General features: G+C 45.1%; 3 protein-coding genes across 6 annotated transcripts in view; 2 read left to right on the forward strand and 1 right to left on the reverse strand.

Annotated features, from left to right (window-relative positions):
• LOC120951645 (uncharacterized) overlaps window positions 1-7,153 on the forward strand; it is a 39,559-nt gene extending 32,406 nt beyond the window's left edge. For all 4 annotated transcript variants that reach the window (XM_040370450.2, XM_040370451.2, XM_040370452.2 and 1 more), the window contains 3 exons: window positions 67-374; window positions 463-671; window positions 833-7,153. In XM_040370450.2, the coding sequence (XP_040226384.2) occupies window positions 67-374; window positions 463-671; window positions 833-981 (666 nt within the window). In that variant the 3' untranslated portion in view covers window positions 982-7,153. The remainder of the gene's footprint in view (window positions 1-66; window positions 375-462; window positions 672-832) is intronic.
• Window positions 7,154-8,437: 1,284 nt separating this feature from the next.
• LOC120961358 (growth/differentiation factor 8-like) lies at window positions 8,438-11,560 on the forward strand. The gene is made up of 2 exons (XM_049611151.1): window positions 8,438-8,443; window positions 10,425-11,560. Exons 1-2 carry the CDS (start codon window positions 8,438-8,440, stop codon window positions 10,953-10,955), a joined length of 537 nt encoding a protein of 178 aa, XP_049467108.1. The 3' UTR covers window positions 10,956-11,560.
• Window positions 11,561-12,167: 607 nt separating this feature from the next.
• On the reverse strand, window positions 12,168-22,312 carry LOC120949312 (zinc finger FYVE domain-containing protein 26 homolog). Its single transcript, XM_040366532.2, has 5 exons — window positions 21,838-22,312; window positions 15,772-21,723; window positions 15,490-15,693; window positions 15,291-15,412; window positions 12,168-12,932 (listed from the first exon to the last, which is right to left on the reverse strand). Exons 1-5 carry the CDS (start codon window positions 21,895-21,897, stop codon window positions 12,473-12,475), a joined length of 6,798 nt encoding a protein of 2,265 aa, XP_040222466.2. The 5' UTR covers window positions 21,898-22,312; the 3' UTR covers window positions 12,168-12,472.
• Window positions 22,313-22,602: the final 290 nt, after the last annotated feature.

The following is a 22,602-nucleotide window of genomic DNA, read 5'->3' on the forward strand; positions in this document are numbered from 1 at the left end:
AGCTTCACGCTTGGTGGTCGGCGCAAACAGAAACGGAACATTGCGCTAACTTTTGCTTCATTTTAGAGCGAACCATTCGAAGATCTGTCCGCGTACAAGGGCGACATTATCGTTGGCTTAAAGTATGTCTCAGCTGATGCCGACGGGGGCGGCATCATGGGTGCCGGTAGCGGCGTTATCGGTGGCAGTGGTGGCTCGACCAGCAGTGGCTTCGGGACGCTGAACCTGCGCAAGTTTAGCACACGCTCGCTCACGTCCAACTCATCGTCGACCCTTTCCGGCCATAGCAAGGGCGCACTGCACGTGCTGGTAAAGGAAGCGAAACACTTACAACCAATCAAGTCGAACGGTACCTGTGACGCGTTCTGCAAGAGGTATGTGCGGGTTTGCACCTCTGCACGCGGGGAATTCCTTTTTAAAAGAATTTTGCTAATTTGACCCTTGTTTCCTTTACAATAACAGCTATTTACTACCGGATAAGAATCGAAGCTCGAAACAAAAAACGCCCGTTATCAAACGAACGAACTCTCCGGTGTGGAATTACACCTTCGTGTACGAAGACGTTTCGCTGGCAGAACTGTCTGAGCGCGCGCTGGAGCTTACAATATGGGATCACGATCGGCTGGCAAGTAACGAATTTTTAGGCGGCGTTCGCTTTTCGCTCGGAAACGGTAAGTCTTTCGGTAGAAGTGTTGGCTGTACAAGCCACGAGGATGTTATTGTGCTAATTTATGTTTCTTTTTTCTTTTTTTTATTTGTTTTCATTAAAAACCCCACAATGGGACACTTCAATTTGCTGCAATGGGTTTGTTTTGCTTTGCTTACGGCACAGGCAAACACAATGGCAGAGCGGTCGAGTGGATGGATTCGACCGGCAAGGAGCTGTCGCTGTGGCAGAATATGATTAATCGGCCCAACTTTTGGGTGGAAGGGGCCCTGGTTTTGCGGCCGTCCCTGGAAAATGCTAAATTTTCCACATAATTTTCAGAACCCCCCGTAGAAAGCCGAGGAATCTTATAGTAGAGCCAGATTCCTTCCGTACCCATAGCAGTAATTACAACCGCCCTTGTTCCATTCCCCTCAACAATCTTCTCCATCCTTAGCGCTGTTTGATAGAACTTACAACAAGCATAGTAAAACGAGTTAGCTAACGAGCAAATGAAGATATGCGACGGACAAACATGTGTGCTGTGTGCTGTGTGTGTTTGTGTGTTGCGTGCAGGAGTTCCATCGAGCTCATAATGCACAAGGAAACACACTCACCACCACACACTACTAATAATCTAAGATTAAGGAAATGTGGAAATAGAATTGTGATGTTGCTTTGCAATCAACCTATATACAATATATAAAACATATTGTGGTTAATAAGAAACCCCTAGGTTAAGGTTTACGCGAAAGATCTTTTTTCGCAAACTAGTAAGATTTGATAAGTGTAATTGAAAGGAAAGCAAGGGTGACATCGCACATGCTTTCAACGACCAGGAAAGCAACAATATTGTAGAACGTGCAGAAATTCCCCTGTAGCATGTGGGAAGTGCGAGTGAGACACAATGAAGCATAAGATCTTAAAAGTGAAATGAGAGAAAAAAAAGAGTAGAAAAGAAGGAGAAAGTAAAATAAATGAAAAAAATCATATATGATCAATCACCTCATGCGAGAGAAGAAATGAATTTTTCTGTGTTCATCTTTACCATCTTATACCGCGATCAATCATATCGAATGAGATTAGGCGAAGAAGGGAGAAAGGGAGGAAGAATGTTTCGGACCAGAACGTTCAGCACTCTTGTAGGCTATGCAAACAGGAAAAAAACACGTGTTCGTTTACTTCGTCACACAATACTAGTACTACTATCAAACACATTATTATGCTCCATCAGAGTGGCCAGACTGTGGAGCCCTAAAGCTCAAGATTGTTGCGCCTCGAAACGATCAGTTCGTCCATGGTACATCCATCTACTGAAGGATTATTATACGCTCACTAATGGGACTGGGAATAATAGGAGAAGGGAGAAATGTTTGCCTTTTTAAAATGCAACTCTATGTAACAGAATTGAACGAGTATAGAAAGCGTTTAGTTACTAACAGAAGCGAAGAAGGTAGTGTTGGGCATAGTGAACCAGCTAGCTAAATAGGGTAGGGTTTGATCGTTTTGAGTTTTCCGTTTGTCCTATTTGCGAGTAGAGAGAGAGAGAGAGTAGCGTGGACATCGACAATTGATCTTGGACACATATCATATGCGCCCGCTCATTGGTACATCATATGCGTGATATAACATTTCCACACCCCCTTTCCCACCCCCCATCCACCTTCTACTAATACTTTATCAAGCAATAGTCAGTGGACGGCTTCGTTTGTCGAGCGCAGGGCGAGCAGCAAATCTTTTTCTTGTTATAAACTTTTTCATACCACATATTGACGCTGATTGTTGTTATACACTTGATTCCTCTTGAGTCTGAATCTGATGTATATGTAATATGCAAATATGTAGACGAAGGGTGTGTGTGTGTGCGGTGCGGTGCGGTGGGTGAGTGCGCCCGCTGCTGGTGTGTGTGTGTTTGTATGTAAAAATTCTGCAACAAGCACACACGCACACGCACACGCACGCAGGCAGAGACGTGGCATAAATGCAGAAGCATAAAAACAAATTTAGCGACATATTTACAATTCTTACAAAACAAAAACCAATCAAATGACTGACCATGTTTATATGATATAATTATAATAATGATACGATTTATCACCATATTCGTTTATTCGTAATATGGCCGATGATGAAGCAAGCAGAGAGAGAGACAGAGGAGAGAGCATTATTCTAGATGAGCCTGAACAAGCAAGTAGTCTTGTGAATCGACCTTTGATCAATTTATTGAACTGCTCTTAAAACGAACGAAGAACGAACGGCTAGAACAGTGTTAATCAATTTACAGTAAACTGAAAAATAGAGAGAGAGAGAGAGGGGACAGAAAAGTAGATGTTTGATTGAAGTTATAAAACTCTGAAATAGATACAGATAATGTGGAACTAACAAGAAACAAAAAACCAAACCAACAACAGGACACTTTGAAGAAATTATGATGGGGAGAGGATCATCTCGAAAAACACACACAAGAAAAATAACTCGTGCACTCGATCGCGCGAGCGTTTTGACTGGTGATTTGTGTGTGCTTACGCATACGTACAATATACACACGTACTTTTGTAAAACGAAAACAATTGTAAAGATAATTCTATTGATAAACAATTATATTATACACACGCGGAACCATGGTGGGGTGGTAGAACAAGCTAAAAAAGCAACAAAAAAACCAACCAACCAACTAACATGAATCACGCAAAAAATCTTATGAACTTCGCGAATAGAATGTACTACTTATAGATTTCCTTCTCCTCGTTATACATTACCCTAGCTTGAGGAGGGGAGATTAAATTCATCCACTAACAGACACTCCCACGCACGGGAGACAGAGATAGAGCGATAGGAAGAGTTGTGCACGATACTACACTAGAAAGATTAGTATTTATCATCATAATAGTAGAATCATTGGCGGAATTCAACCATACCCGGTCGTAGTCGCTCTACTTAGCGACTCGCGTTTGTTTCGGTAGCGCAGTGGTTCGATGCGATGAAGAAGGACCATTCAATTGTTGTGACCAGTCTGCTGTGCGTCGTTGCTGAATATGACCACGCAGAATAACTGAATCGGTAGAAAACTAGTAGAAAAATAGCATTCTGTACTAAAAACAAGAAACGTTGCTCCGATATAGCTAAGGTATACGAAACTCTGATCCACACATCCATTATTAATGTTCACCCTGATGTTTGTGTTTGGACATCTGTGTTTGTTGGTTCTGTTTTGTTTTTTTTTTTGTGTTTTGGTTATGCACATTATAAGATTTTGAGAATACTTTTGTGCATATTCCGTAGAAAAAAAAACTACAATAAAACGACGTTTTTGTTTGTTGTTAGTTGTGTTCAACGTTTGAAGAAAACCTTCCTGCGACTATTACCCCTTTGTCCCGTTTAATAAAGTGGGCTAAACTAGCTCCAGTTATATCAACAGCGAGAATGAAGAGGAGACATCAAATGTAGTATTATATGCACTCGATCAATAATTATTAATACGTAACAAACAATATAAAAACTGTAGTATTCAAAGAAAAGGAATATCAATTGATTCAAAAGAGTTTGTCTGCGAAAGACCATTCATATACATACATTCGCTTACTCTGGCACAGTTGATTGGGCCACTTGTTTCGTTTGTGTTTTTTGGCCTTAGGCTAATGTAGGGAACGTTTGCACCGTTAGTTTTCTAACATTTAAAGGGTAATATTTAACTGGCTTGTGTAGTATCCGTTTATTTCCCCGTCCCCTGTCGCAAAACAATAAACCGAAGAACCAAATCATACCCATATGATGATGATGCTGCTGCTGCTGCTGCTTGGTACAGCGCGATATACAGAGTTTGTTCGTTAATGTTGGCTCAACGCAACTGTCTTATTATCTGATTGATTAGAATGGAGGGCGAAACAAAAGACAAAAAAAACACACACAACCGCGAGGCAATCAAGAAAATTAGAAATGATGAATCGTTAGTAGCTTATAATTGCGTACTTGCACGCACCGCGCTTATCGTAGCTGTTCGGTTCACACGACCATCACCACCATCACCCCATCCCGTGCGTTCTACTTCAGTGAATGCTACTTATACATATATATATATATTGTACTGTTGTGAGTCGGGGAAGTTCAGCTTGTTGTTGCATACCAACTTTTTTTGTATAAAAAAGCAGTAGTACAATCATTCATTGCAATTTCGTGTAGTGAGAGAAGCGTTAATTAGAACCAGCAACATGAAGCGCCACGATGGTTGAATGGAATAATAGGAATGGAAGGGAGATTCAACAAGAAGATGGGGTTGTGTAAAGACCCGCAGAGAAAGAGGGGAAGAGAGATCGTATAAGGATGGACACAAGGATACATTTTGCCAAAGCCGAGGGATTTCAAATTTTCGTTAGACGCGCCGCGTCGTTCGTTGCCGTCGTGTGGAAGAGATGAGATTATTTTCCTTTAGATATTAGTTACATGATAAGTATTACGCACGATTAGTATTATCATTCCCATTCTAGTGTATGCTGACACATTCATGTATCGCTAATGTTATTATTCTTATTAGTGAGGTTTCCATGTATCTGTTTCCCGATCGGTCATGATCGTGGGAATGATGATCATGCTGTCTTAAGGCAATCAAGAAAACAAGGGAAAAACTGCTTACAGAAAGGGGCAGTGCATTTGGGGGGTCTATTCCTGTGAATGATTTATTTTTCCTTTTGTTGTTGCTGTGAGCAGCTTGCAATTTCCATCCTTATGAACACACGGTATTATTATACGATGGCGCTGTTGCGCTGTTAGCAGAAAAGCGGCAAAAATTGTAGATAAAACACTAGCACAGAGCGCCGCCGCATCCCTTGCAAACCAGACTGGGTTTTGGTGCGGAAAAAATAGACAAACTAGAAAGCAAACAAAACAAAAAAACCCAAACTAAACAAACAGCTAAACACAGAAGGTTGTATCTTAAAGATACCTAGCAAAAAAAAAACCATTTTGTAGTAGTAGTACGTACTCTCTATACGGTAGTGTTGCTTTTGCGCGCTTTTACGGCACTTTCTCTTTACTTTTGCCTCGTTCTTGTTGTTGGTGTGTGTGTGCGTGTGTGTGTGTCGTGAACCTTTGTAGTAGTTGAATTTGAATTTGCGGTGGCCTAGCCCGTTATGCCGCTTCTTGCGCATGTAGAGCTGTAGAGATTTTAGTGTATTTCAGACAGGATGCCAGAAAAGAAGCGAAAGCAAATAAATAAATAACAAAAAAAGGAAAGGAAAAAAGGAAGTGAAAAGCTAGCAAATGGAATGCCTCATCAATTAAACACTTAACACTTGACAGACTGTTGTCACACTGAGCGCAATTTCTTTGCGGTTTGCGGTCGTATATTTAAGCCCCGTTTCCCGGTTTTTGACCTCTTATGAATGATTGCTTAGGATAACTCGGAAACATTTTTGAAAATTATCTTTACTAAACAAACGACCGGGATGTGGGGGGGCAGCACCTTCTTATAGGGCAACATCACTAATATTTATCCCTACACAAGCAAACAAGCAAGCAGAAGACAGGTGGATGATCACACGTCGGTGAGTCGTTAGGCGCGCGTTACACGTTTTTCATACAGTTCAGTTTCCTTCAGCCTTTCTCAACCTCAATGAAAAGGAACAAATCATATTCGGATGCTCATTATATACACTTGAAACATACAAACAAATATATATATATATATATATACACATTAAATATATTTATAGCATGTATAAATGCATGATGGTAGCAATTATGAATTATATTCTAAGTAGCTGCCAACACGGAGAATGGAGAGGAAAGCAGGGAAGGAGTGGAAGCAAAGAAAGCAAAAACAGAACTTAGCGAAGGTGTGCAATGAACAAATGATGGACAAACTCCAGACACGTATATGCTGTTTTTTTTAGTTTAATCTTGATGATAATAATGATATGGATGGTGATGATTTTCTTCTTCACATATATTTTACGTAATTCTTGCAAAGAAAAGCAACTGTTTGGAGTTGTGGAAACATTTTCCTAGCTCAAACTCTTTATGCGCTGTGTGTTGGAAAATGTAAACAAAAGAAAAAGGAAAACAGAAACAAGTGATTGGTGTGTAAAACAGGAGAAAAGGAAAATGGAAGAAAAACGGCAGAACATATTAAAATCATTATAAGTGAAAGGGCTAGCACCGGAGAAAGGAGTCCCTCGGAAGGGAGTTCCTTCTATGCGTGCCACGCGCGGCCAACGAAGAGACGAGACGAGGAAAGAGGGAAAACTTACACACATACACCCACACGCAAACACACTCACACACGTTTGAATAATGTCAGAATTGATGCAATGAAAACCAAGTGCAATAGTATAAGCTCTTTCTTCCTTCCTTCGAACTAGAGATAATATCATCATTTTCCAAATCTTTCTTCCATTGTTGTGTTGCGAGAGAAAGAGGAGGAGAAGGAGAGGAGGAGTGTGTTGCAGTGACAAAACTTTACTAATAAAAAAAACCGACTCAACAAAAAAAAGAAACCTGTATTGCACTCTAGCTCTGTGTTTGTGGAATTTTGTGTACGGAATATGTTATACATTCAGATATATCGAGTCTTTGATTTGGGGCGTTTTTTCTTAAAATAATTAAATAATGCTAAATAGAATAACATTGTCACATCAACTGTGAAAGAAAAGAACAAACAAAAATCAAACACATCGCGGCAATGGTTGGGTTGATTCGTAGAGAAACTGAACACAAGAAGTGCGCATACCGAGCAATGCAGCAGCGGTGTGTAACACGAGCAGCATGCACTGTAGAGCTACTTCCAATAGCGGAATTTGGGGCAAGTGTGCCACCTCAAGCATTTCAAGTTATAACTCACTAAAACGTGTTTTTCAAAAGCCGATTTGAATCTCAAAACCATTTTACATCTATTTCCTCACTTATAAATGAGTTTCGCTTGAAAAAAGTGCAAACAAAACAGTTTTTGAAGCGTTTTAAAATGGGTCCAAAAAGACGTTGTTTTTTGGGCTATGGGGCAAGAGTGCCACTCGTATGGGGCAAGACGGCCACCTGGTTAAAATAACCGTATTTCTTAGATAATTGGAAATTATTACGTTTGTACCACTAGTCTATGTATTCCTACATGTCTTGAGTCACCAATGAACCCCTTTTCATCAAAAACTGTATCGCAATATGGGTTGTTGCTGGTCTGTTTTTCCGGAGTAGAATCCGCTCACAATAGCGCACCATCCCGCTGAACGCTACAACAATGTTTACATTTTTGACAGCTCTCGCCTATGAAAGATGGTGGCACACTTGCCCCAAATAGAGATGGCTCTTTTGCCCCAAAAGTTGTATCTTTTTTTAAATTGAATTTTTCAGTGACAAAAAGAAAGTTTTTTTCAACTAACCCCACAAAAAATTTTACGTTTTCTTAGCTATGCGGTGGTGTAAATATTTTCTCGGTTGATTGTTCGCATGATTTTTGAGAGCTTATTTGGTTGGATTAAAAAAATATAATATTCTTCTCAAATTTGTAACTCAACATAAATCAGTTCAAAACAATGGGAAATTTCGATTGGTCTATTGATTGCGATTGATCAATCGCGATTGAGCGATTGATAAGCTTGATTTGTTCGAAGCAGGATAGGGCATGTTGTTGTTAGATGCAAGTTAGTGCGACTTTGGGACTGATCGCTACCAGTAACTACTGATTGGCGTTAAATTGGCGTGGCGAGTTAAATCACTTGTCACGCTTTTGCGCCCCAAAGTAGTGTTGTGCTTAATGAATCATTTGTCTAAGATTCATTCATATGATTTCAAGAAGTGCACCATATGAGAGTGAGTGAGTTGAATTCTTAAATTTCCAGAAATCAGGATTCAAATCTGCACCAAGAGTGAATCTTTTGATTACCACTCTTTTTGGATTCAGCTCATTCCCTGTCTGTGCCGACTAGTGAGTCGCTCTCTTTGGATTTATATCACTCACTCTCTATCACCTGTCATCACCTGCTAAAACCAGTACTAGCGGGTGAATGAAATTAATCCGAAAAGTTTGAGGCACTAGACGGTATCGAGAATGAATGATTATAACCCCAATGTATTAGTAAAAAATATGTATTTTTATGATACAGTTTCCAGTATAATACAGTATGATACAGCGTCCACGTTTGCAACAGCATCCATCACATTGGTGAATTTACAGTAGTTTAGAAGTTGCAGAATCTTTAGAGATTCAAGAATCTATTAAGATTCATTAATTTTTAAACATTGATGAATTGTAACTTGAATTGATTTCACTTGAATTTGTAATTGATTCATTTTGCAATTTGATTCGTATTTATGAATCTGATTCACACAGAGGCCCATCTCTATTCGAAAGAATGATGTAATTCACTTTAAATGTGTTGCCAGTCACTTCGAAGAGTGAATTCGTAAATAAGTTAAATACACTCTTAGTATTTAATGATAAAATTTGACTGTACATATTGACTTAATGTGCATATCACTAAAACTGACCAAAGAATGCATTTAAGCAGCGCAATGCAAATAGGAATTTCGAACCAATTAAAGAGATTTATAACCAAGGTAAACACCTAATCAACTAGACTAGATTTGTTTAAAGATCAGCACTAAGCCATTTAGTAAAGAAAAGGGTTAAGTAACGTGCTGTCGCAACAATTTGATCAGCAAGCAGTAAATTCACAGATGCGATTACTCACCCATCTGGTTGCATCGACTCTGATCTCGGGTGATTCGCTTTTTTCGTCTTCACCCGCACACAGACGATCAAAACGATCTTGCCAAGCCATATAGTTCGAGATACGAACCCAGGGCGGCCGTGTTTACCTAAGCAGTGCCTGCTTGTAACGATGCGTACAACGAAACTAGCAACTTGGCTCATAAGTGTAAAGAGCATGAATGCAACATACTAGCACATTCCATTGGCGTACTAACACTAAACGCTAGGGGATCACTCAGGTTTTTGGCACAAGGAAGTGTTCTTTCCTGAAATTTCTCGTACTCCCACAGCTTATTCGTATACGTTCACTGCATTTGACGGCCTGTTGTCCATCCCACTTGTACCCAATTAAGATCAATTGACCATTGGTGTCAATTAAATTGGCGCCACCCCAAAAACAAAAGGCCGCTCGTGCAATGTGACTCCCTCAGCAGTACCTCTCCGGTTCTCACGGAATGTCCCTGCCTTTAGAGAGCGAATGGGGTTGGGGGAGTTCGTTCAGAGAATATCGTTGCAACCAACTACCAGCTCACGCGGGAATGGGAATTCGTATATATGACTGCCTATCAGCATCTTTTCCCGTTTAAACGGCATATGTTCCTTCACAGGGAAGGTTCACAGGATCTTCTCTTATAGAGTGTGATCGAGTGGAAAGATCGTTCAAATAGTCGATTGCAGCGAGCTAAAGTGTGGAAAGTGTTGGTAAAATGAATGCATATTTATTGAATAAATGTGTGCTGTGGTTTAGATTTAGATTCTGATTTCCAGTGCGAGCAAGAGGACAGTAAAAATGAAGTGAACCGAAAATAATCTGTAAATATTCCTACTTCGAAATCAACTAATAGTTTGTGCTTGGTAAGACACATGGTAAAGCAGCGAACGTGGAGTGAATACATGGAATTTTCTAACAAAGAATCAAAGGATCGTGGTTAGTATAGTGGTAAGATTGTTGCTTTCATACGTGAAAGTGTTGTAAGTAAATAATGAACAAATATTGTACTTTTTTATATAGCAGCTCTACACATTTATTATAATTATTTGTATGTACTCCAACTTTTAGCTATATTTTTTCACAGGTAGTTCACCAAATTGCCAAATTGCCAAATACCAAAGTTCAACATATTCAAACGATCCACTATCAACCGTAACCGTTTGCCATCGAAGAAGCTGTCATGCCCATGCTCATTCACATGTATTTACACTTGTGTTCGTTCATTTTCCCCCGCAAACACACAGATACCGTACATCGAGATCGAGTTCCGCGATGCGCCGAAGAAGCGCATCAAGCGCAACCTCTCGCTCAACTGTGACGAGAATGCGAACGAGACGCGCTGCTGCCGGTACCCGCTGACGGTGGACTTTGAGAAGTTTGGCTGGGATTGGATCATCGCGCCGAAGCGCTACGAAGCGTGGTACTGTGCCGGTGAGTGCATGATCAGCTTCCTGCCCAAGTACGAGCACACGCACGTGATGCAGCTCAGCACCTCGGCCATACCGTGCTGCTCGCCGAAGAAGATGAACTCGATCCGGCTGCTGTACTTTGACATGAGCTACAACGTGATCTACAGCACCATACCGAACATGGTGGTGGAAAAGTGCAGTTGTTCCTGAGTTCTTCGGTGCTTACAAGCGAGACCCGGAAATTGGACGCGAAAGAAGGTGAACATGATGTGACAAGAGTATGCATTGGTAGGCAAAAGGACAAATCATGAACAGGATTACAGAAATGGGCAGAAATTGGCAGAAAAGATGAAAGAAGTAAGTAACAAATAATGCTGGGGGCTAAAATAATTAGTGTAAAGTACAACAAAATAACGACACAAAACAACAAGAAAAAAAAAACATAAATAGAAAACAACAGTAATCAACAAACAAACGAATCAAAAACGATAAAAACATACACAACACACAACACAAAACAAAAGAAATAGACAATAACAGCACAATTCAAACGGAGATAGAGTAAGAAACAACAAAATTGACGAAAAAAAAAATCAAAACATTGCTACTAAAAATTCGCTTAAAAAGGAAGATGGTAGAGAAAACAGGAAACGTTTTGTTTTTGTCTTTCAAATCTACTTCTACAACGAGTCTGAGAAAGGTCGGCAACATTTTGGAGCTTAACTAAAAATTAGTCTAGATCGACTTAGCCAGTTAGTAAGGGTAGCGAAATTATAAAACACATTATCACATAGGCATCACTAAATTTTAGGCAATTGCAAACCAAAAAAAAAAGAAGTGCAAATCAAAAATCTTAAAACACATTATAAGATGTAAAAGCTTCGCTTGCAGTGTAGTTAACCTAATAATATTGTATGGCTAGTTGGTTGGGATCAGTGGCTAACATGCTAAATTTAAAACAAAAAGACAAAAAGTAGAGTGGTAGTGCGAAAGGGAAAGCGAACAGTGCGATAGGAAAAGAGCAGAGAAAGCAAGATAAACAATAAGTGTGTGTGTGTGGCGTTTGTTTTTTGGCTTCGATAGATTTGACGTACGAGAAAAACCAGTATACGACGCGAGCGGGATAACCAGTTATAATACGTAGCAAACAAGAGCAAACAAAATGGAAATGATACAATATGTGATAACTAGTAAGCGGAAACAATAGAATGTATAGGGGTTCCTGGAATCGGTTCGTTAGTGACAGCGCAACCGCTTTGCAAATTTTAGCTTGATTGAGCAAAATAAAAATCATTTTTCCATTGCGATATTTTCGCCGACAAACCGCCGTTCGATTTCGACGCGTAGTTTCGTACTAACAGCGCTCTACCCCACAGTTGACAAACATTTGTTCGATTTGTTTCATTTGTCTAGAATGCAGGCTAGGCTATATTAAATATTTTATTAAACATTAACACATTACAGTTGTCCTTTTTTCTAAACAGGTATAATACGTGTCCAAAAATATCAGTTTCTTTTCCGGTTTCTTTTTTTTTTTTTGGTTAAATGACTAATTGAGTAATGAGTTATAGAGAAGGATTAATATCACGTTTGATTGTAGATTGATGTGTATAACAGTTTCGATAACAGTCGATTAAATTGAAATTCTTTCTCATCGAGGCACAGAAAGCATTGCAGTGTTGCTTGCACTGTCCTATCACTTGTGTGTTGCTTTTTCGCCCCAGCTCTCACGGGTTGCTCTCCTGATGGCTAAGCCGTGCCTCGCACAGCCGCTTCACGTGCATCTGTCCGAGCAGTTCCGCCTGGCGAAGAATTTTCCGTATGTCCCCCGTGCGCTGGTGCCGGTTCGCTAGCAAGTAGGCCGCCTTCAGCTGTCCCGATACGATGTAGCAGTGAATGCGCACCGCCACCGAGCTGGCCCGATTGATCAGCGTCTCGAGGGCGACCTTCGTGTTCACACCGCTACCGTGCCGGCTAATGGCCACGTCCACGGAAACGCGTACGATTTCGTCGCAGATCGCCGATACGGCCGGTTCGGTTGTTGCGCTGGTCGTGCTGCTGCTGCACTCGTTGCTCACGATCGCGTCCAGCAGTTTGCCGACGTCTTCAATTTTGCCATGGTTGATGAAATACTTTGCCGTCAGTGCGTACACTCGCTGCATGTCGAGATTGTAGTCTTGTATGATTCTGTGAGCAGGAAAGGAAAGCAAAACAGTTTGATCAATGCGTCACACATTTACTATGCCGTTGCAATGAATCTTCAAAGTAACTCAATCAATCTAAATCTCCCATTTTTAGAATCAATCCGATTTAAGAATCACAAAAGAATGACGAATAAAATCTTGAAATTATCATATCGCTCGAAGATCACGGTAGTTGGACTGATTTTCGGTCGTTCATGAGTGATTAGAGGTGCATAACACTGATTCAGATTCATGAATTCGAATGAATCTTCAAAGTGAATCTTTGCATCTAAATTTCAAGCTTTGAGATTAATTAATATTCATGTATCTCTGGCAATTTATGAACATCTAAAAATTCGTGATTCGCTAACAAAATATGAATCTCTAAAGTTTTTTCCTTTTTTGTAGCGCTTGATTGTAGTGGAGTGAATCTTTAATTTAGCCTCTCTTCGGTGTCTCATCAAACGATTCCCGAGTATTACGTTATGGCTGACGGTATACCAGGGTTTTTCACTATTTCGCTCTAGGATCTAGTGATGGGAAAAATGAAATTTTTGTCGGAATCGATTCCGTCTAGCTCCGCAGTTTTCTGGAATCGATTCTGGATAGTAGGTCCGGAATCAGTCTACGCAATCGATTGCGGAATCGGCTCCGGTATCGGAATCAACTCCGGAATTGTTTCCGAAATCGGCTCCAGAATTGATTCCGGAATCGGCTCCGGAATCGGAATCGGATCCGGAATCGGTTATCGAATCGAAATCAGTTCTCGAATCGGAATAGGCTCCTAAATTAGAATTCGCTTCCAAACGGAGTCAGTTTCGGCATCGCCATAAAAATAGGCGTTTGGGTCCAATCATACTACGTATTGATAACCGCAAAAAATCAAAATTTACTTGTAAAAGATCCATTCTCATGGAGATTCCTGGACTGATTTCGCGCCGGAGTCAACTCCGGAATCGGCTCCGAAAGCGGCTCCGGAGTCGGCTCCAGAATCGACTCCAGAATCGACTCCGGAATCGGAATTGATTCCAGCATCGGAATCGGTTCCGTAATTGATTCCGAACACGGAATTGGAATCGGGTAGGTCCGATTCAGAGCTCCCACCACTAGTAGGATCGTCCTCTATAATCATCCCATATTGATAAAGTCCAAAACGGCATAGAACAAGAAAGTAATCAGAAGGTAAGGTGCAATAAATGAAAACTAACCAATGTAATGAATTTGTGAAGAAAGCGAACAATATGTATAAATAAGTACAACTCCTACTTCAACTACTGCTACGTAATGGTTGACCTGTGATTTTCGTGTGAGCTAGCCTACTCCTTCGACGATCACATCTACATGTGTGATGGATACTGCCAACTTTACTGTCGCTTTAGATGCTCATAAACACTTGGAGATTCCATTGGAGTCTCTTAATGGTAATCAAAGAATCTTTAAGAAAGAATCAGAAAGAAGCACAACACAAGGAGTGATTCGTTGATAATGCATTTGGTACAATATCATGAAGGAGCTACGACTAGTGTTGGGTTTCACGAATCTTTCGTTGAGATTCATTCATTTGAATTTTGAATGATCAGTGATTCGGATCTCGAATCGACTCTTGAAAGGTTCATGAATCTCTAAAAAATTATGAATTTGCAAGGATTCATTTATCTAAAAAAATCATGAATCTCCAAGGATTCATGAATCTCGATAGATAAATGAATCTCTATAGATAAATGAATCTCGATAGAAAGATTCATGAATCTAAAAGATTCATAAATCCATTCAAATTCAGATATCTCCAGGGATTCATGAATCTTTAGAGATGTATGATGTTCAACATATTGAATTTGCGCGATCCTTCCTAACAACATGCCCGTCGTGGATTTAAGCCAACCGTCTCCCCGTAGCAAAACAAACTATCCGATCGCTTGGTACTTGATTGAACAAGAAGTCTCGAAAGCCTGCAAAGGCTGGCATCTTTAGAGATGTATGAATCACTTGAGATCTTTCGAGATATATGAACCTTTAATCTTTCAAATCTTTGAAGATTTATGAATCATTAGAGATTCATGAATCTTTGCAACCGAGAATTATGATTCATTAATCATTCCAAAGATTCAGTAAGATTGATGAATCTGAACCAGATTTACTCAACACTAGCTACGACATGAGGATGAGTGTCTGATATGACCAAAGATGCAAAAAGTGAAAATAAGAGCAAACCTAAAAGTGCACATTAGCATTACGGCCTTTTCGGACCGATATGTTTTGAGTTTTGATTCGCGATTCGAATCAGTGATCATTAAAGATCAATATAAATGAATCGTTACGAAGACTGCATGAAACACAACACCAGTCACCATGTTAAACATACCTGTACGACAGACCGAAAGCTTCCTCCACGTTTTGGCCACACACAAGCGTCAGGATGGCTAGCTGCAGCTTATCATGGCTGCCACCAAAGAGCGTTGGTAGTTGGGAAGCTTCACGAAAAATCTGCAATCAAATATTAAACCATTACACCACCAACGTACTTCGTCATCAATCCTGCCCGCTTGCACAGGTACACTTACCTTTGGCAGAAGGGCAACCGTTTGGCGGCCTTTCGCTTCACAGGTGGCCAAAAATTTGGTCACATCGAGCTGCAGCAGAATGGTGTTGATGTGATTGTTTAACTCCTTCGGATCCAGCTTCATCAGCAGGGAATGGTGCGTTTCGATCGCTGTGCCGGTGCTGTTCAGCCGCACCTCTTGCCAGTTGCACAGTTCCAGCTCATTCTGCATGTGAAATAATAAATGAAAATTAGTTGTGTTGTGCAACTAAACCAACTAAACACTACCAACACCGATGCTTACCTGCAAATGAGTGACACTGGTTTTGAGATGATGCTCGGCGGCCTGCAGATCGGCAAACGTGCGACAGCCCGTGGTGTAGAAGCGCACGCACGTCATGCTCGCCCGTATCGGATCCTTCAGCAGCAGCTGCAAGCTGTACAGGCTGTTCAGCATGTCGTTCATCTCGAGATAGCGGCAAGCGTACCGGATGTACTCGCGCCACTCTAGCAGCGTATCGTCAATGTCCGACAGCCGCTGCACGATCGTCTCGAGCTCGCCGTGCTGCAGGTACGGCAGCAGCACCGTCTGCAGGAACACATCCGGTTCAACGCGCTGCGCAAGGATGTAGCGCAGTGCGGCCACCTCCGTCTGGGCGTAGCGCATCAGAAACTGCACCACGCTTGCGTGCGACCCGTACGCCAGCAGGTAGTGCATGGATTCTTCAAACAACCGGCTGCACAGCACGATGGATGCTGCGTCGTGGCGCGCGAGCCGTTCTGCATTCGGACCGGGCACGTCGCCGTCGAACTCACCCTGGCACACGTTGCGCAGGTTGGCCAGCGTGCTCAGTATGTTTAGGGCCGGTTCGTGCGCTGCGCCCACAGCGCCACTGCCCGCGGACGCGTGCCGAGCGGCATTAACCCTTGCCGTCACGCGCTCGGACGGTGCGCCAAGACGCGCCGTGTACGCCAGCGCGTAAACAATCTCGTTCAGCAGTGGTGGACAGCGAGCGGGACGCTTGACGATCGGTACGACCGTTGCGATGCCCGCACGCGGTGCCTCGATCATGCGCAGCACCGCTTCACACTCCGCCTCGCTGGCAATGCGCGGCAGACAGTGGGAGAACTTTTCGCGCGCCGTCTCGTAGCAGCCCGCCCGCAGACAGGCCATACCCCAGGCGGCCATCACACCGTTGAGCGAGAAGCCACACTTGAGCGACAGTTCCAGGGCGAGCGTCCACTTTTCCGCCTTCACGAGCGCATCGCGCAGTTTGCGCAGGCTGCCATGGTTGCTCATAGAGGGGGCGTCCAGCAGCAACGACTCACAGTTGTCGTGCACGATCGAGAGAATGATCTCGGCGTGCTCCTTCATCTTCTCGACCTCGGCGCCGCCACCGCGCACCTTCACGCCGAGCGTCAGGTTGAGCAGCATGCGCGCGACCAGCGCATAGTCGATCTCGGGATTCGGCACGCCGGGATGCAGCGGGCGCAGCAGCGCCTCTAGCTTGGCACAGTGGTACAGCAGGAAGCTGGCCATCTCTTCGTTCGGTGTGTGCAGGTTGCAGATCGCCAGGCACTGGCTCGTGGACGGTGCGTACTCGTAGCTGTACTCGTCGCGGATCACATTGTCGTACCGTTCGTTGCCGGTCAGCTGCCACTCGTACTGGCTGCCGGTATCGGAGGTGCGCGATTGCGATGCGGCGGCCGATGGCACTGCTGCTGCTGCCACTGCCGTCGTGTCTTTCGTGCCCGCCAAATTGCGCCAACAGTCGTCACACACGCGCACGGCAACATCCTCGTAAAAGCTTTGCAGGCGCAGCTTGCGCTTCGAGCACGAGTGGCACACGACACGACCGCACCGCCGGCAGTGGTGCCGACGGTTTAGCATGGAAAAGGTGCGCCGACAGCACATGCAGTGCAGCGCCTCCTCGTCCTTTACCCACCGATCGCGGCCCGGAATGTCTTTCGGCATCACGAACGGTTGCCCCACTTCGCTCAGCGAATCGTAGCTCGACACGCGGCTGACTGGACCATCAGGTAGCGTGTCGGCCGGGCCCACCACATCTGGGAATACTTTGTACTCGAGCGCTTTGCCGGCGTACACGCGCAACAGACAGTCGACGCACTCGTGGCTGATGAACAGCCCATCGTGCACGGGATAGTGGCGCAGTACGGTGCTCGTTTGCGGTTGCTGCTCCCGCTCCGTCCCACTCTGAACGGCGTCGTGCAGGTCGCGAATGTACTCCCGGTGCTCGTAGCAGTGCGCGCAGACATCCGCCACCAGCAGCCCCCGGATGGAGCGCATCACGCCGGCCAACAGCTCCAGGCGCGAGTTCATCAAGCACTGCTCTACGATCAGCAACGGCCGGCTGGCCAAATTCCACAGCCCCTCGTACTCGTCGTGCGACAGATGTTCGAATATTTTTAGCGACAGTTGATACTTTTGGTACAGCGGCTTGGTGGTGGTGTTGCGCTCCAGATAGCCCAGCATGTAGCTGACGACCGGCACGCTGCGGATGTTGAGCATGATCGTTTCGTACAGCTTCACCACGGCCTCGATCGGCATCGTTTCAATGATTCGAAACAGCAGCGCAATCGGGGGCTCACTGTCCAGCTCCAGGCTCGTCGTCGTCGTCGGGATCACCGCCACGGTTGATGCGGCCGAAAGCTTGTGCACCGCGTACATGAACATCTCCAGCTCCCGCTCGGCCTCGATCGGGTGCAGCTTGATCCAGTCGGCACACACCCGCAGCTCGCCCAGCTCGATCAGCTGATGCAAGACGGTGCTTTTGTTTTCGGCGGAAAACTTCCTCGCCCTTTGCCAACCGGCCCCCTCGGCACCACCTTCATCCGGTGACGCCAATTGAAGAATGGTGCCCACGCGCAGATACGTTCGCAGCTCGTTCGCTGTTTGCTGCAGCTTGTGGCGTATTGCCGGCGCAATCGTGCACTGCCGGGGGGTGACATTTTTGGCAGATGCCGTCAGCAGATGCTCGGAAGCACTGATCCACTCGTTCGCCACCGTGTACTGGTCAACGTTCGCGAGTAAAGCCTGCGCTTTCTGCTCCATCGAAACGTCGTCCTCGTTTGGGAGCAACTTTGACCGAATGTGGTCGTTGTCTTGCTGGGCCTGTAGCATGCAGCACGTTCGATTGCTGTCCAGGGAAAAGGGATTACATGTCTGCATAGCATTGGCTTTACTCGTGCGAATGTGACTGCAGCCGAACGGGAGGTCCGACGCATTCATGAGCTTGCTGTAGTTTCCGACCAACGACTTGTTTGTCGAAGCTTCCGCGCCGTTGATTTGAATCGCACACAACTGACACAAGAGCTCGCTTTTGCTTGCAATGTATTCCCACAGGGCAGGGGCATCGTGTAGCATCGGTTTGATTTCCTCGCCCGGGCCGAGCAGCCGCTTGCCAAGCGCTTGAACCAGATTGATGCCCAGCATGCTGGCCATTTGATCCATGGTGGCGAACGCTACATCCTTTGCAAACAACCGTTCCAACATCACCGTATGTGCGTCCGTTTGCATGAGTTCGTTAAGGTTGGTGGTAAGCGGCTCATTGCCAGTCCGCCGATCGGTTCCAGTGGAAAGCAACGATTGTAATAGTTTTGTCAAATGTTCCAAATAAAGCTTCACTTTGGCCAACGATGCAGAGCCGCCGCCACCACACGAGTCTGCCAGCAGTGCGTACGATCGTTCCGGATCATCGGCCGGCGGGTGTAGCAATTCGTCCGCCCGCTCGACCATACCGTGGAAGCGAGCACGCCTCTTCAACACCAACCCATTCTCAACCGCATCCAGCGGGCACACTTCGCGCGACAGCAGCTCCGCAATGGTGAGCCGGCAGGCGCTTGCGCGGGCCGTTTTGTGCGCAAGCTGCAGCGTGTCAATAATGTTCCCGAAGAAGGATACGTAATTTCCGCTCAGTTGGGCCGTTTCCCCTCCATGGCCGGCAATGCTGCTCGACATCATGCCGGTAAACGGGTGACAGGCGTCCGTTGTTTGGTGTGCGTTTTTCAGCACAAAATTGTAGATCGCCAGGTTTAGCTCGTAGCTGAAGGGTAAGTTCAGCACGGCGTCAACGATCTGGCTGAGGTGCAGATTGGCCCCGGTCAGACCGCTCAGGAAAGGGTACCGAGCAACGAACCGATCCAGCGGGACCGGGACGCTCGCATCGGTGCCCGGCTGCACCGGTTGCGACTTGAGAAACGTTTCGATCGTGCTGAGCACTTTGGAAATCTCGAACCCCATGGCCGTTTTGCTGCGTATGTCATCCAGCAGGGCGTCGTTGTTGCTGTCGCTCGACTGTGTTCCGCTGCTGCCGCGCGCCGTTTCACGCTTGCGTTCGTTCTTTTTGATCAGCGCGGATAAATCGGCCTTCAGCGCCTGCATCTGTTCAATCCGTTCCACCAGCCGGCCCACCGGCCGGTCCCGTAGACTGTGATTGTCGATAATTTGCTTCGCAAAGCTCATCCTGTCGTTTGTGAGACACACGATCGCGAGCGTTTCCGGTGTGGCAAACAGTTTGGTGAAGTGCTTTCGGCTCCATAAACCGCCGTCCGTTGCTTTGCGATCGTACGCGAGGCTTTCCGATTTCGGATCGACCGACAGAGAGCCTTGCCGTTGCAGGTCTTTGTTGCTTCCGCCCGAATTGCTCGATCCCGTCGCAGTCAGTGGGTTTCTGTTCGCCCGGCGGGAAGATTTGTGCTTCGGCAGCGTGCCGTAATAGCCGTACCGGTGCCGTTGCCCGACGGCAAAATCGATCGCAGCGATCGATTCAACGCTACGGAACAGCTTCGCATTGCCGGACGCGAACGCTGATTCACACACGGTTTCAGTAATGTGGGTCAGTGTGGTGGGCACTGGCGGCATATCGATGAGTCGAACCGGTTGCGCACAGTTCGCGGGTTCGGTCGGGGACAAGGTGGCTTCCAGGGAGGGCCGTTCGTCAAACAGCGATAAGCGCCAGCAAACGTCGATGACGAGATCGAGGAGCGTTTGAAAGCGTCGCTTCAGCGTGTCGTCCGCTTCTTGATAGGAGGCAGAGTGTTTCCTCGTAATCATGATGGACTTTATGCTGGACGTTAATGCGCCCAGCAGGGCGGTGCTGCAGAGGAAGGTTCGTCTTTCGGGCAGGTTTGTGTCGTTGCCTATCAGCTCCCCGCGCACGAACAGCATCGTAAAGATGGACTCCATCGCGTGCATGAACGTTTGCATGTCGGTTTCTTTGAAAAGACACTTTAGCTGAGCGTCCAGATTGTTGGTGGTGATAAGGGAAGCGGCATCCTGGGACACGCTGGCCACCGCTTCCTCCTCGATTGCCTTGTACAGCACAAACAGTGCCTGCAGCTCAACCAGTGCCATGACGTCATGCGCATTTTCCGCGCCCGATTCTGGTTCACTGGACAGGGCTGTTATCTGTTCGTGCAGCGTCTGGTTCGTTCGCATCACAGCCAGCAGCTTCGCAAAGTCAACCTCGTTCAGGTCGGTTCGGGCCCGCACCATCATGCTCAGTACGGTTGCGTGCTGGGAAAAGTCCTGCGCCGGCAGTAGCGTTTCGTCGAGCTGCAGTGTTTGCTGTATCCGCTGGCAACGCTGCAGCTCGAGCAGGTAGGCGTTGAGGTACGATTTGGCAATCGGCAAGGCACCGACCGTTTCAACCGCGGCGGAAAATGAACCACCGTCAGCTGCGTTTGCCAGTGCCACTTGTTCGATAAAGCGAATATAGTTCGTATGGTGCACATAGAACGTCTTGGCGCTGGGTGTGAGCAAGCTGCCGAAAAAGTGTCGCTTTTTGTCGAGCACTTCCCCGGCCTGGTGCTGCTGCAGCGGCCCTACCAGCTCCGGCATAAGGTGTACCATTAGCTTTACGCTTTTGCGGGAAAACAGTGCCAGCATTAGCTGCTCCAGCTCGATCGCTTTACGTTCGAGCGCCCTCAGCAAGAGTGCTTTCAAGTTGCCGATAGCTTTCACGGACATCAGACTGTTGGCAAGAATGTTGTAGCACTTGTTACGGTCCGTTTGCTGCTCGTCGTGCTGCTCAAACGCGTCCAGCACGGCTGCCGTTGCGATCTCGTAGATTGCACTGTTTTTGGCCGATATTTTCGACATGGCCAACAGCTTCAGCAGCTGGCAGGTCGGGTACGGGCTGTGGATCATGTTTTTGCGGAAAAACCTGCGACACTGTTCCGACAGCTCGGTACCATCTTCGTAGTCGTCGAGCGTTTTGTAGTACGCGATGATTTCCTGATACAGAAAAATGAGCAACAGAGCATTTGAAGCGGCGCGCATTAGTCATCGCTTGCGGTCGGGTAAGCGAGCGAGTTAGAAACATAAATGGAAGCCACTGCTAGGACCTACCTTTGCAATCGAATCCTTCTTGTCGACAAACAACTCCCAGTATTCGTTAAAGTTTTCCATCTTCCGCCAACCACTCGGGGACACACATACACTTTTAACGTAAATAAACGCTTCCCACTGCCACTGACTGGCTCAAGTCCGGTTGATGCCTCAACCTCATCTGAGGCCGCAATCGCAACGGAATCTGCACTTGGTTTGCTTTGGCATCAAAAACAGCTGATATCACAATTGTTTAGTCAGAGTTCTTCTTCTTCTTCTTCGCTTTCCTGGTTCGACAGGTCGTCGGCCCACATACGATGGTCAAATCTCGGGCGATTGTACTTGTATCGAGTAAGTATAATTTGTTTAATTTTAAACGGAATTGAACGCAACACTAATGAAAGAAGTAAAATATAAAGCTTCTTTTTATTTTCCAATATTTGTTGTAAAGATTTTAGTTATTGAACTGTTTAGTGTGGTGTTATACTTCCCGCTGTCGGTGTTGATGTTTGTTTACATTTGCAGTGAATGTCAAAAAGTGAGAAAAGTAAGGAGAGAATATATGCAATGGTTGAGAACTTACTCGCTTGTTGTCGCAATTTAACAACTTGAAAAAAATGTAGTTCTTCGAACAAAAAAGGCCTAACATTGCTTCAAATTAGTGTATTTTCTTAACAAATCATGTAATGCGAATTTTCAGTAAATTTCGCATTTTAAAACTTTTGAAAACAAAATCTTCTGTTGTCGAAACATCTCCATTGCTAGGAATTCAGAACGTAAAGTTGA

Source organism: Anopheles coluzzii, chromosome 2, assembly GCF_943734685.1.
Source record: "Anopheles coluzzii chromosome 2, AcolN3, whole genome shotgun sequence".
Lineage (NCBI taxonomy): Eukaryota > Metazoa > Arthropoda > Insecta > Diptera > Culicidae > Anopheles > Anopheles coluzzii.

Excerpts from the sequence above, each read along its gene's own strand:
- LOC120949312 (XM_040366532.2), bottom strand. The coding sequence starts at position 21,897 with ATGGAAAACTTTAACGAATACTGGGAGTTGTTTGTCGACAAGAAGGAT. Across the intron at positions 15,694-15,771 it reads CCAGTGTCACTCATTTGCAG|AATGAGCTGGAACTGTGCAA; the intron begins GTAAGCATCGGT and ends TTTCACATGCAG. Across the intron at positions 12,933-15,290 it reads GCTTTCGGTCTGTCGTACAG|AATCATACAAGACTACAATC; the intron begins GTATGTTTAACA and ends TCCTGCTCACAG.